This window comes from Xyrauchen texanus, chromosome 39 (genome assembly GCF_025860055.1).
Source record: "Xyrauchen texanus isolate HMW12.3.18 chromosome 39, RBS_HiC_50CHRs, whole genome shotgun sequence".
Lineage (NCBI taxonomy): Eukaryota > Metazoa > Chordata > Actinopteri > Cypriniformes > Catostomidae > Xyrauchen > Xyrauchen texanus.
In genome coordinates this window covers 2,793,313-2,807,792 of record NC_068314.1, presented here as the reverse complement: position 1 = coordinate 2,807,792, position 14,480 = coordinate 2,793,313, and the positions used below count along the sequence as shown (strand labels likewise).

Here is a 14,480-nt window from a genome sequence, read left to right as displayed (position 1 = left end):
TGTGAGTGTTAGTTTTGATCTGGTACAAGAATGGTGATATTTGCTCTTGTATTAAAACAGCAATATCCTTGTCAAATAAACACTACGTCTCTGTTACAGGTATAATGTGCAAGCACTACTCCAGTTTAGCAGATCATAATAAACAACCATTATTGATTCACAGTCAAGTATTATTGTATAATTATTATGGATTTGGAAATCCACAAAATATTTTCAGAAAACACAATGAAATTTCATAAATGATGCACAGCATAAAAGGCAGCACTTAAGAGACACAAAGAGTTGAAATGTGATTATTTATTAAGCAATCCAATTAAACATTCTGCACAGAGAACAGAACAGCAAATCTGAGAACTATAACAGTATAAATAAATGTGCATTTCTGCTTGTGCGTGACTATTGCTAGCTGTACCAAAATGATAAGTATAATTGGCTACTTTTCGAAACAATGTTTCATTTTATAGAAGTCCCAGTATAACAGAAACATCAATCACTCTTTTGAGTCACAAATAGAGTTTATAAAATGCAAAATAATTCGAATCATATGATCAAATCTATCATTTCTTAAAGTTTAATAATTGGTTCATTTCAGACTCATCTTTTTACACCAGATTGCACTTAACAATCATGGATTTTAATTACGTTTAATTTATATTAATATTGTACAACTTTTCAAACTATTTGGTACTTTATTTTTTTTTTTTTCTGTGGTCATGTTTGGTAGACTTTGTGTACTGCTTACTGTATGTTACATAGTATTTCCTTTCTAAATAGGATGTGAAACAGTATGTGATATGTAACAAATGTTTCCAAAAATAGTACAGTATGCCATTAATGTTGTCGCATAATCTCACCACATGTTTCATTCAGGGAGTGGCGGACAATTATCATCTCAGAAACAAATACGGTCAGTTATTTTGCATTTTTGATACATTTTTGTGTCAAAATGTCTGAACTGTTGGCAGTCAGATCAAATAATGAGCAAAGAACAAGATGTTTAAGCAGTTGATCTTTCATCCGTTTCATTCGTCTGGAAAACTGGAAAGCCAAACTGCGGGATTGCATTGTGCGCTACAGTATTCCTCGCTGTGGGCTCTCAAAATGCTGCACATTTCAGCTAAATATATTATTCTGTAAATGTGTGCGTTGTGCACAGTGAGTCTCATTCGAGAAATATGAGCAGAACTAATAGTTTGCAAAAACAATTAAACTAAATAGTGTGATTTATGGAAGAATGATTTGATGAACGATATACACAGAAATTTATTCTGCTCATGTTTCATGAATGAGACACAATATATGTACTACATACTCCAGAGTAGTACGGTATTCCGAACACAACCCATGTATTCCCATCGAAAGACGAAAGGGTTTTGCCTGTTGACGCTACAGGGGAATTGAAATGATTGTTGGCAGAGGGCCGATTGGAGGAGGATTATATTTCTCCACGCGCATTAACCTGCGGAGAATATCGTCTTGATCTTTGGGCCAGCTGTAGATATGGGTATTCTGCAGCCAAGTGGGAACATAACTCTGCAAACAAGAAAATACAACATGTCAACACTACGTCATCTGCAACGGCCACAAATTTGTTTTTATTATTCAAATTTGGAATGCCCAATTCCCAATGCGCTCTTAAGTCCTCGTGGTGGTGTAGTGACTCGCTTAATCCGGGTGGTGGAGGTCAAATCTCAGATGCCTCCACGTCTGAGACCGTCAATCCACGCATCTCATCACATTGCTTGTAGAGCGCGTCACAGCGGAGACCTAGTGTGTGTGAAGGCTTCACGCTATTCTCTGCGGCATCCACCGAGAGTGAGAACCACATTATTGTGACCACGAGGATGTTACCCCATGTGACTCTATCCTCCTTAGCAACCGGGCCAATTTGGTTGCTATGGAGACTTGACTGGAGTCACTCAGCACGCCCTGAATTCAAACTCACGACTCCAGGGGTGATAGTCAGCGTCCATACTTGCTGAGCTACCCAGACCCCAAATAAACAGAATTTAATGTAAAGTGTGAATGGTCTGCTCCACTAGTGGCAACAAAACGGAATTGCAAAAATAAAAACACAATTCCCCTCTGCCATTGGTCAAAACACATACACCATCATTTGAGCCAATGTTGCTGTGTCGAGCTAAATTCATTTCCATAATGTAGGATGGCAGAGCAAGAGTCATTAATATTCATGAGGCACACAATAACTGATTGGACGATTTAGTAATATTAATCAATAAAGTGCTACCTAATTGTTTGGAGAAACTCTAACCCAACCCCTAAACCTAACCCTCGCAAATCAGGTAGTGCTTTAAGGCATGGTCACACAAACCTTCCAACGGCGAAATACAGCTTGTGAAAGAAGCTCAAAAATAACTGTGAAGTTAAACAGAAACTCGCCGCTAAAATGATTTCCTTGTCCAGTGTGAATATTCAGTGTAGCAGTGTACAAAGCACCGCCCACACAGAGGTCACTGCCAAACCAAACAACTTCCAATTGGCCAACATTCGCCAAACTCGAACACTTCACCACCGGAAGTCCAGCGCGTGACTCCCGTTGAGATGACTGTATTTCACCTGCAGAATTCTGCCGTGCAAATGTATGTGTGACCGCTCCTTTACTCATAAATAAAACTGACTCATCCCCTGCCATTCTACATTTCAGAAATCTGCAGTCGGGCTGCTCAAACAAAAAAAAGTGACATTTTGATTGCTCCACAGAGTCACAGTGTTTGGGAAGTCTTGAATAGTTAACTTATAGTTGTCTTAGCTAGGCTACAAGATAGTATTTTAATATAGAAAGCATTACACACTTCACCTTTAATTTAAAAAACTTTTGCAAACATGTGCATTATAGACATACTGTATGTATTAGGCTGCAAAATGTAGAGAATGCATGTGGGACTGGATTAACTGGTTTTGTTGTTTAAAAGGATTATAAGAATGACTTGCCAAAATGCTTGGAGGTAAATTGCAATAACCCTGTCAAGATATCACACTGTTACCTTCTTGGCTCCAGGGAAGAGAATAGGAATGAACCTGTAGTTCCTGCAGCCGTTCTGAATGAATTCACTTTGCAGCTGATGAAGAGAAAACAAACAGAGCAACTCAAAAACCTCGGCAATATCCAGTCACACCACAACTCATTTTGTGTTTGCACTATAATTGAATACATTTGTGTAATTAACACAACCAAGGCTGTCACAATTATCAAATTTGGCTGACGAATAATTGTCAAACAAGTAATTGCAAATATGACCTTAATTATCTGTTTTAGGGCTATGACGATTAATTGTCATATAAATTGGCATCTTTCTTATGATTTATGTGTGCTTCATACATCATAAGAAGTCATTTTTACATATTTAACTTCAAAAATATAAGTAAAATAATAAAATAGGAAAATATGATTTCCTTTTAAGGCTTTAAAACTTATAAATGGCACGAAACATTATGTTTTAAATATCCAAATTTTGGTCAACTTTAGTTTTGTTCAATTTAAAATTTTCACTGTTGCTTTTGGAACTCATAACAAATGTCATTTTTTGTTAAAAAAATAAATTATATATATACACTCACCTAAAGGATTATTAGGAACACCTGTTCAATTTCTCATTAATGCAATTATCTAATCAACCAATCACATGGCAGTTGCTTCAATGCATTTAGGGGTGTGGTCCTGGTCAAGACAATCTCCTGAACTCCAAACTGAATGTCAGAATGGGAAAGAAAGGTGATTTAAGCAATTTTGAGCGTGGCATGGTTGTTGGTGCCAGACGGGCCGGTCTGAGTATTTCACAATCTGCTCAGTTACTGGGATTTTCACGCACAACCATTTCTAGGGTTTACAAAGAAAAACATTCAGTATGCGGCAGTCCTGTGGGCGAAAATGCCTTGTTGATGCTAGAGGTCAGAGGAGAATGGGCCGACTGATTCAAGCTGATAGAAGAGCAACTTTGCCTGAAATAACCACTCGTTACAACCGAGGTATGCAGCAAAGCATTTGTGAAGCCACAACACGCACAACCTTGAGGCGGATGGGCTACAACAGCAGAAGACCCCACCGGGTACCACTCATCTCCACTACAAATAGGAAAAAGAGGCTTCAATTTGCAAGAGCTCACCAAAATTGGACAGTTGAAGACTGGAAAAATGTTGCCTGGTCTGATGAGTCTCGATTTCTGTTGAGACATTCAGATGATAGAGTCAGAATTTGGCGTAAACAGAATGAGAACATGGATCCATCATGCCTTGTTACCACTGTGCAGGCTGGTGGTGGTGGTGTAATGGTGTGGGGGATGTTTTCTTGGCACACTTTAGGCCCCTTAGTGCCAATTGGACATCGTTTAAATGCCACGCCCTACCTGAGCATTGTTTCTGACCATGTCCATCCCTTTATGGCCACCATGTACCCATCCTCTGATGGCTACTTCCAGCAGGATAATGCACCATGTCACAAAGCTTGAATCATTTCAAATTGGTTTCTTGAACATGACAATGAGTTCACTGTACTAAAATGGCCCCCACAGTCACCAGATCTCAACCCAATAGAGCATCTTTGGGATGTGGTGGAACGGGAGCTTCGTGCCCTGGATGTGCATCCCACAAATCTCCATCAACTGCAAGATGCTATCCTATCAATATGGGCCAACATTTCTAAAGAATGCTTTCAGCACCTTGTTGAATCAATGCCACGTAGAATTAAGGCAGTTCTGAAGGCGAAAGGGGGTCAAACACAGTATTAGTATGGTGTTCCTAATAATCCTTTAGGTGAGTGTATACATATTAGCGTGCGTCTCCTCTGTGTCACTGCGTGTCATTAACACGGCGTGTATGAACCTCCTATGAACAGGAATATTTTCCATCACACGATCGTTAAAGTTTATATTTGTTCATTGATATTTTCGCGGGAGTTCGGTCCGCGACTGCTGGCGCGCACGCGCTTGAGACGGGCACGTACACTTCCGCACTAGAGCTGCCCCGGTTGACGTCAGCGGTGCGGCTTACCGTGCGTTCACACCAGAAGCGGCAAGAGCGTCAAAATTCCCTCTGGCTGAAATAGGCGGCAACGTTTGTTCAGAATGCTTTGTTTTGTGAACTATATTTAAAGGGGCCGCAATTTAAACATCCAGACATGTCGACCATTAACTTTTTGCCGACCTATCACAAGTAGCGTATATCCTCATGAACTCTTTAAAATGTGAAAATAAGAAATCGATCGATGGCAGAAAGTAATTAAAATTATAGTTGTTTGTTATCAAAATAAAATACATTTGTAATAATAATTGTGGTCTTGGTTGTTTTATATCCCCGTAAGCAAACAGGGACATATCATATATTACTTAGAAACCCGCCATGGCAATTTTATCTTCGGAACTAATGTTTGGTGGGAACCAAAGTTTACACTGTTGTGTTCTGTAGACTTCGCTAGAGCGGAGCACTTCTATATTCCAATAGATTGCCGCCGAACCGCGTCACAGCTCATTACCATAATGTTGACTGCACTTGAACTTTCATCTAACGCCCACACCACCCAAGACTCGCATTTGAAAATTGAAAATTAATGACTTCCGGTCGATTTGACGCTCTCGGCGCCTCTGGTGTGAACGCACGGTGAGACACACAAACGCGGCGTTCATGGCATTTATGCAATATATTCGCTTGAAATGCCCTTATTTGGTCATTCAAATATGATTGGAATATAAAGTGCACAATAATCGCAGTTATCTCAAATAACCGCGATCAGACGATTATTTAATAACGCAACACACTTCCTTAACGACAAAATGTGCGACTACATTCACAGCACACAGCAGAATAATGCATTTGTATTAAGTAACAGATTTCCGAAAATGCTTACTGTAAAACTGCAAAAACAATTATCCACATAGGCCTCTACAGACTGAGAAGTGTGCGAGTGAATCCCCTAAATTCATTTAGATGCTAACAGTTTAATTCATTTGATGTTAGCTATTGCCCAACTGGTACTGTTGTTCAAAAGTACTCCAGAGACAAATTATTAGTAACCTGCCTTTGACAGAGGTGCTGTTTTCTCACCTGTTTGTGAATGTACATGGTGTCTGATGTCCGCTCGTCATTGTTTATTCGCATATTAAAGCCTGTTATGGTCTCGTAATATCTCAAGCTAATGATGATGATAATCAGGTAGTCTTTCTGGAGGTAGAAATTGGGGAGTTACAGTATGTTTGCAATGGAAATCTATCTTACTACTTACTGAATGCTGCACATTACTGTATATTGCCTACTAATTCTTTTAAATAGCATGTGAAACATTATGCAGTATGTAATGATGAATTCAAACTATGCAACTAGGAAAGTTTCAAACTATAGAATGGTTGATATTACAGTATATGTGCTTTATCTGTCACACTGGAAATTGAAGGGCAAATGGAGTGCATTGCACTCGGTTTCAGTCGATGATGACGTCACTTCATCTCTGTATATTTACGTACTTCATTGAGGTATCTCTCCATGCAGTCAATTTTACTGATGCTGTTCAGTTGTTGCTCAAAAACATCGATCTGTCAACACAAAGATTCCAGAACTCATTCAAATCCATATTTGCAGTAACTTACAGCAGAAAAGTTTAAAAAGTACAAATAAAAACAACTAGTGGCGTACATGCGTATCAAAACCGTTGTTCCTGAGCAAAGCTACAAACTTGATGACCTCCTTCAAATGCTCTTCGTCATCAGCCTCATATGTGACAAAAACTTTCCCTGTGTGGAACAAAAGATGAAATAAATGTGAAATTGAGACCAAAGCAGCTTACAGTGTAAACTCAAAGCACGTATGCTGATTTGTGTTCACAACATTCAGTCTCGGCCTCAAACGACAAACCTACGGACCGCCCACAGCACGTTGACTGACCGTCTGATGCATATTACACAAAAGAAAACTGACAAGAGCTGGCTGAAATCGGCAATTCCAATCTTATTGGCCGGTGCAGTGGCGCTACGCAACTTACAGAAGTAAGTGCACGTTCTTTATCAATCTGCTTGGAAATGTAGTTGACAAGGTAACACGCTGATCAAATAAGCACTTTTGAAGAAGACCTAGACACTGGATGAGCAGAACTTTGATTTCCGAATTATGTTTTTGAAATAATATTTACCAATTGTAAACGGGACTATATGGGTCAGTCAAAAGTAGGGTTACCAACTTTCCCATATCAGCCAGGATGTGCCATATTGTGGCCGAAATACAAACGTCCCGTACGACGGTGGTTAGCAGATGACAAAAAGTCCTGTATTGAAGCGATCTGATGTTGAAATGCTTGAGGGGGACCCACGTTCTCTTTAAAAAGTGCCTAATAATAGCTAAACTGCTGACGCAGTCGCTGCATTATTTTAGGCGTTTTGTTCTTGTTGACGTGCAGACAGGAAACTGTACTCACTCTGCTCTTGAGAAAGGCGAGTGATACTGGGACCAGCCGGTTTGGATTTTGGAGACGCATTCTTTCTGCAGAAACACAGAAACCAAAGAGCCAGATATAGGCAGCATGTACACTAAAGCTCACACAATCAATTCTAAATTGCAATAGCATGACTTTTATTTACTAACGGCAAATTCGACATGCTTTATGGGTTTGAGAGATGCTACTGGACTATAACAAAGTTGCAAAGGCTGTTTTTAGTTCATTTAAAGCCACTTTGTCTATCTTAGTGTGTAGCAAATTTAAATTATGCAGTATCTTTGTAATTTTTTGATTTAATATGACAGTATGGGCAGATAAGCGAACTCACTTTTCAGAAAAATGTGTATCCACTTGTCTGTTGTGTGCCAGGCCTGTGCAAAATAAAACACATACATGCCAATAGAAGCAAACTGAGAGTTCACACTAGCAAAAATGGTAAGGTGTTTTGAATGTATACCATGGTATTCTTTGAAGTAAAATGTAAATATTAAGATGCATGAAAATGGTAATCATATTGTCATCTTATACGATCACTGTACCATGGTTCCACCTCAAATGTTTTTGTGTAAATGTGGGCTTGAATTACAAGCCTCTGTGTAATATTGAAATTAGGACTGGCGATTTAACCAGTTCATTCAGAGTGAATAATTATATAAAAAGTTAAGTGTTAAAAATATTAATGCAATTAATCATATCCCTGAACTGCGAGGGAGCAATTCAAGTTTGAAGTGCCACCTGTTTTCAGCAGGGGGCATTAAGCGCAACTCCAGCTGTATAGGCAAAATCCACACTCAGGCTTGCTTGACATAAGATAAGAGTGTGTTCTTGCATTCAAACACAGCTGGACGGAGCACTGTAAAACTCCACAATTTCAGCTATACACTGCCACCTAAAGACGTGGAGTATAGATGTGACGCAACCAAAGTGAGACGCTCCAAAAATTACAAAAATGGATTGCTGTAGGCCTATTGCCTTCTAAAGCTACATTTTGTATTGTCATTTCAGTGCTTTACTCATCTGATACAATATTTGATACAGTATATTATATTTATAATTAAAATAAGTTGTAATTTTATCTATATATAATGATTTAATCATTACACATTACATTTTAGCCTTTTATAAGATTTATGCACTCGAGTTTTATAACAACTCTCAAAATATTAAAAATAATACTAAATAAAAATATTTAGTTTTTTTATTGAATTATGTTAAAGATTACTCAATTCAATTTGATGGAATTGTATTATGAAATTGAAATGCATAAATCTTAAAATTTATTTTTTAATACATATTGAATTGTTATTAGAGGTCCTATCTCAGCAAATACAATTGAAGTCAGATGTTTACATACAGTTAGGTTGAAGTCATTAAAACAATTTTTTTAACCACTCCCCAGATTTCATATCAGTAAACTATAGTTTTGGCAAGTGGTTTAGGACATCTCCTTTGTGCATGACCTGAGTAATTTTTCCAATAATTATTTACAGACCGATTGTTTCACTTTTAATTGACTATATCACAATTCCAGTGGGTCAGAAGTGTCAAACATTTAGACAATTAGACAATTATCTACTGACAGGAGGTGTACTGAACTGGAGGTGTACCTTCAAACTCAGTGCCTCTGCTTGACATCATGAGAAAATCAAAAGAAATCAGCAAAGACCTCAGAAAATAATAATTGTGGACCTTCACAAGTCTGGTTCTTGGGAGCAATTTCCAAACCCCTGAAGGTGCCACGTTCACCTGTACAAACAATAGTACTCAAGTATAAACACCATGGGACCACGCAGCCATCATACCGCTCAGGAATGAGACTCATTCTGTGTCCTAGAGATGAACGTAGTTTGTGCGAAAAGTGAAAATCAACCCCAGAACAACAGCAAAGGACCTTGTGAAGATTTTGGAGGAAACAGGTAGACAAGTATCTGTATCCACAGTAAATGTGTCCTATATCAACATAACCTAAAAGACTGCTCAGCAAGGAAGAAGCCATTGCTCCATAAAAAATCATTAAAAATCCAGACTACAGTTTGCAAGTGCACATGGGGACAAAGACCATTATGGAGAAATTTCCTCTGGTCTGATGAAACACAAATTGAACTCTTTGGCCATAATGACCATCTTTATATTTAGAGGAAAAAGGGGTGAGGCTCGCAAGCTGAAGAACACCATCCCAACCGTGAAGCATGGGGGTGCAGCATCATGTTGTGGGGTGCTTTGCTGCAGGAGGGACTGGTGCACTTCACTAAATAGATGGCATCATCCATCCATCCATCCATCCATCGTCAACCGCTTATCCTGTGTACAGGGTCGCGGGGGGCTGGAGCCTATCCCAGCTAACATTGGGCGAAAGGCGGGGGACACCCTGGACAGGTCGCCAGTTAGATGGCATCATGAGGAAGGAAAATTATGTGGATATATTGAAGCAACATCTCAAGACATCAGACAGGAAGTTAAAGCTCGGTCACAAATGGGTCTTCCAAATGGACAATGACCCCAAGCACACCTCCAAAGTTGTGGCAAAATGGCTTAAGGACAACAAAGTCAAGGTATTGGAGGGATCATCACAAAGTCCTGACCTCAATCCGATTTAACATTTGTGCTCCGAACTAAAAAAGCATGTGCGAGCAAGGAGGTCTACAAACCTGACTCCGTTACAACAGTTCTGTCTGGAGGAACGGGACAAAATTCCAGCAACTTATTGTGAGAAGCTTGTGGAAGGATTCCCAAAACATTTGACTCAAGTTAAATGATTTAAAGGCAATTCTACCAAATACTAACTTCTGTATGTAAACTTCTGACCCACTAGGAATGTGATGTTTTTGGTTGATGTCACGAATCGCTCTTATTTTTCAGGACCTACTGTATAACGAAACATCAATGACTTTTTTAATCTCCAAAGAACTATATAGCAGCTTGTTGAAGAACCCCTGAAGACTCTTTATCTTTAAGAAAGAAATGTAAAAGTGTTCCAAACACCTTTGACGGTAAGTTTTTCTTGCAACGTACCCGAGTGTCCATATGGCAGATGATGTCCAGGCCTGGAGCTGCAGTGATGCACAGGAGCCACATGGTGCTGAGGTGGTCCATACTGACTGCAGCATGGTGGAACAAGGTATGGACCGGGGTAAGTGGCCGAGAGGTGAGGGTGTGTATGTGGTGACGGAGGAATTGAATGTAGAGATCTGGGCTGTTCTAGACCAGTGAGACTTGCACTACAACTGCCTGGGAGCGAGTGAGGTCTGCTGGGATAGAACGAATCGCCATCTGAGATGGTCTGGTAGATGCAAGAGGGTAGACTGTGAGGAGTACCAGCTCTGTAACCAGAGTACTGCCAGACGTCAGGATTGGCTCTTTCGGGATCCTCCCAGCTGGGGTAGGGTGTCTGATGGGCGTATTTTGCAGACAGATGGTGTGGTAGATGATGGCTGACTGCGTCATGTTGGTGGATCATGTGACATTCTTCTGTTGTTCTTGAAAAGGTGGTGGGATGGTTCTTATTGTTGTGGAGGTCTGGCATACATCCCGACTCGAACTCTTCACTCCTGGTTTCGTCATTCTCCTCTGGAGAGTTTGGGGATATGTACTGCTCACTGAGGTGGGCCATGCGGTTCGCAAATCTGAAGAAGAGAACCAGCGCCTAATCTTTGTCAGTTTTCTGGAGATTAGGATTAGCTTTCAAACATTTACTGGAATAAAACAGAGCCTACAACGTGTTTGACTTCCCATTCATTTTCTACATAGGGGAATTTATTTTGAACTTAAAAACATTTAAAGACTGAACTACCGTGAGCTCTGAGGTTGTTAATCGATGGTATATCTATGAAGGTAAATTAGTGCGTAAAATATTTGCACGTGTAAAGTAAGATCTGTAAAAGGGTAAATGAAGTTACAAGTTTAATAGAAAGATTTTCATGCGCAGATTAAAGATTTGTGATTAGCGTAAATCAAGTTGCAAGCATGAAAAATTGCATGCGAACAGAATGTTTTGCAAAGGTGTAAATTAAGCATAAGAAGAAAAAAGCATTATTTTAATGCTTTGCATAAGTGTAATTTGTGTGATGTTAATCTGTAACTTCATATCTTCACAAAGTAAATTTGATCTGTATTCCTCTGAATTGTAACTATTGTACCATATAAATACACCATCACACATCTCTCTGCAGTCAGCAAACAATTAAAGATGAGATATTAGTTCTTCAAACTTACGTTAAGGTTCACTGTGTTGCAGGGGGTTGGAATTTACAAACTACAGTTTCTCTGAACCATGCTGAGCTATGAGAACATGTTTGTGACTGCTGTGATTAAAACTGTAAAAACTTCTGAAAATGGCCAGTGACCAGTTATTATGGTAAAGAATGAGGTCAGTGTTGTATTGTGCAGGGGAAAAACTAGGCCTAAGTGTATCATCCTCCCATGCACCGTCCCTAAAGTAGCTGTAAATAGGACAAACTGCATTATGACTTTATATGCTAAAATTCTGCAGCTTGTGCAAAACTGTAGACCACAACTGAGAGATTTTGCCATGCAAGCAGTTTACACAAAACAACAACCTTTATAATGAACAACAACATTATGTGCCACAATAGCAAATGTGCAAATAAAACCAAACGTATGAAACTTGATGATGTGTTGGTTAACCAGAATTTGATGCAAAAGTGGATAAAAAGGTTTGGAAAAAGTAGTCTGACTGGCAGGAAAAGTCATTCTGATAAAAGTTAGCATTTGTGCTTTATCACTGATAATCTGATTCAAATGTTTTCCATGACACTCAACAAACAAATAACCACACACACACACACACACACACACACACACACACACACACACACATATACATATACATATATATATATATATATATTGGCTACACACACACACATATATACACACACATATATATATATATTGGTTACACACACACACATATACATATATATATATATATATATATATATATATATATATATTATATATATATATATATTAGCTATACACACACACATATATACACACACACATATATATATATATATATATATATATATATATATTGGCTACACACACACACACATACATATATATATGTATAATTATGCAAATTAATTATATTTATATACAATACATTTAAATACTTGTAATATGTAAATTAAAATATGACTCGTACTTAAATATTAAACATGTAATATTAAATATTACATTATATTCTTAAGCATCGTGAAGCATCCTTGGGTGTGTAAAAGGTGCTATATAATTATTGTATTCATATTTATTTGTAGTAGCATTAGTAGTTGTTATAAATTAAATAATACCTTGAAATTGTATCAAAAATGTTATTTTTTTCATTGTATTGTTTAGATGCATTTAATGTATTGTATCCTTAATAAGTACTATTCGAATGTCTATATTTATATACTATAGATATATTTAATTTAAATATATGTTAAAAAGTCAAACAGGCAATGATTTGACGATTGTCAACAGTATATTCCATTTAACACATTTCATCCCTGATCTTTTCGTTTGATGACTTTTATGATTTAATTGCGACTGATTATTTTTAAGCCTATTTTAATCCAATTGTCAGGAGACTCACCTGAGCGCGAGCAGCAGCTGAATTCAGTCACTTCAGGAAGTCAAACGTTTGTTGCGTCTCTTTCTTTCTCACCTTTGACAACGATTTACACAGAATCTATAAACCACGCGTCAATAATAGTTTAACAGATAATATCAAACAGCATGATGTCAAAGAGCGTTTTCGGTTCGTGTGTGTCGGAGGTGGGACATACAATAATTATATATGGTGATGGGTGGTGGAGTAAAACACAACATGGTGATCAGGCGAATCCTGCCATGCCGTCCAAACTTCATGCACAGAACAAAATATAAATATTGACCATAATATTACCGTTGCATTATATTGTTTTACTTTTATTGTTTCGCATTTACCATGGTTATAACATGCTTTTTGAGCATGTATCATAATACCCTTATGCTGCTTACCTCGGAGTGCCATATATGGTAAAGTTCCATAGGCCTACAGTCTATCCAACTTTAATATTACACCATCATAGATACAATTCACTTACAGGGTAATATTGTTTTTGATTACAAGAGGACCCCCCCTTCACCAGTTGATGAGACCAAATATTCTCCATAGGGTTCAAATCTGGACTCTGACCAGGCCAAAACATGAGCATGAGCATGATGGACTTGTTCTCAAGCCACTTCTTGGTGATTTTTGCCATGATAATTAATATCTGATCATTGCATGGGAAGCAAGCCTTTCTGCATTATTGTCCTGTACTCCAAAGCATGAATTGACTTTTCGCAGTGAAGCAGCTCACCAGCACCATCAGCTGAAAAGGCTCTCCACACCATGACACATCTTCCTCCATGCTTCACTGTGGTAGAGATGCATTCCCTATTGTATTTCTCACCAGATCTTCGAAGACACCTCTCTGGAGCATCACCATGCAACTCAAATCGTGATTCATCACTCCACACATCTCTGAATCAAACTTAACACGTTCTGCCAAAAACTTCTTTCTGTCTTTTTTTCTGAGACAACAGTGGCTTTTTAACACACCTTCTTGACACAAACCCTGCATTAGAAACCTTCTGGATATTGTTCTTCTCAAAAGAGTCTTGCTTTCATCTCTTTGAGTCACTCCCCTCTGGCAGAAGGCTGAGGTCCATCAGGACAAAAACCTCACGCCACAAGAACAGTTTCTTCCCATCCGCCACTTGCCTTATCAACAAGGCCCGGTACCCACCCTGACACTCTCCACACTCCACCTCTGGCTCTACATTCCACTGTACTACTCTGCTCTCTTTTATTTTATACTAACTTTTAATTGATACTGCGGGGACATATTTATATTTATATTTATATTGCTTTATTTTTATTCTTGTTCATATATTTAGAGATTGTGTGAACGCACCTACAACACCACAACAAATTCCTTGTATGCTTAAAAAACGTACTTGGCAATAAAGCTTTTTCTGATTCTGATTCTGAAGTCTTGAATTCTGACAG

The 14,480-nt window shown here is 38.4% G+C and overlaps 1 protein-coding gene and 1 long non-coding RNA gene across 2 annotated transcripts; both read right to left on the bottom strand.

The window, feature by feature from the left end:
• Positions 1-297: 297 nt before the first annotated feature.
• LOC127633027 (E3 ubiquitin ligase TRAF3IP2-like) lies at positions 298-6,077 on the bottom strand. The gene is made up of 3 exons (XM_052111886.1): positions 6,058-6,077; positions 3,006-3,080; positions 298-1,533 (listed from the first exon to the last, which is right to left on the bottom strand). The coding sequence occupies exons 1-3, from the start codon at positions 6,073-6,075 to the stop codon at positions 1,387-1,389; spliced, it is 240 nt and encodes a 79-aa protein (XP_051967846.1). The 5' UTR covers positions 6,076-6,077; the 3' UTR covers positions 298-1,386.
• Positions 6,078-6,087: 10 nt separating this feature from the next.
• LOC127633026 (uncharacterized) lies at positions 6,088-7,628 on the bottom strand. The gene is made up of 4 exons (XR_007969159.1): positions 7,418-7,628; positions 6,643-6,740; positions 6,474-6,542; positions 6,088-6,174 (listed from the first exon to the last, which is right to left on the bottom strand). It is a non-coding gene; the product is annotated as an uncharacterized LOC127633026 (long non-coding RNA).
• Positions 7,629-14,480: the final 6,852 nt, after the last annotated feature.

Coding starts and splice junctions, on each gene's coding strand:
- LOC127633027 (XM_052111886.1), bottom strand. Junction 1,534..3,005: donor TCTTCCCTGGAGCCAAGAAG/GTAACAGTGTGA, acceptor TCTTGTTTGCAG/AGTTATGTTCCCACTTGGCT.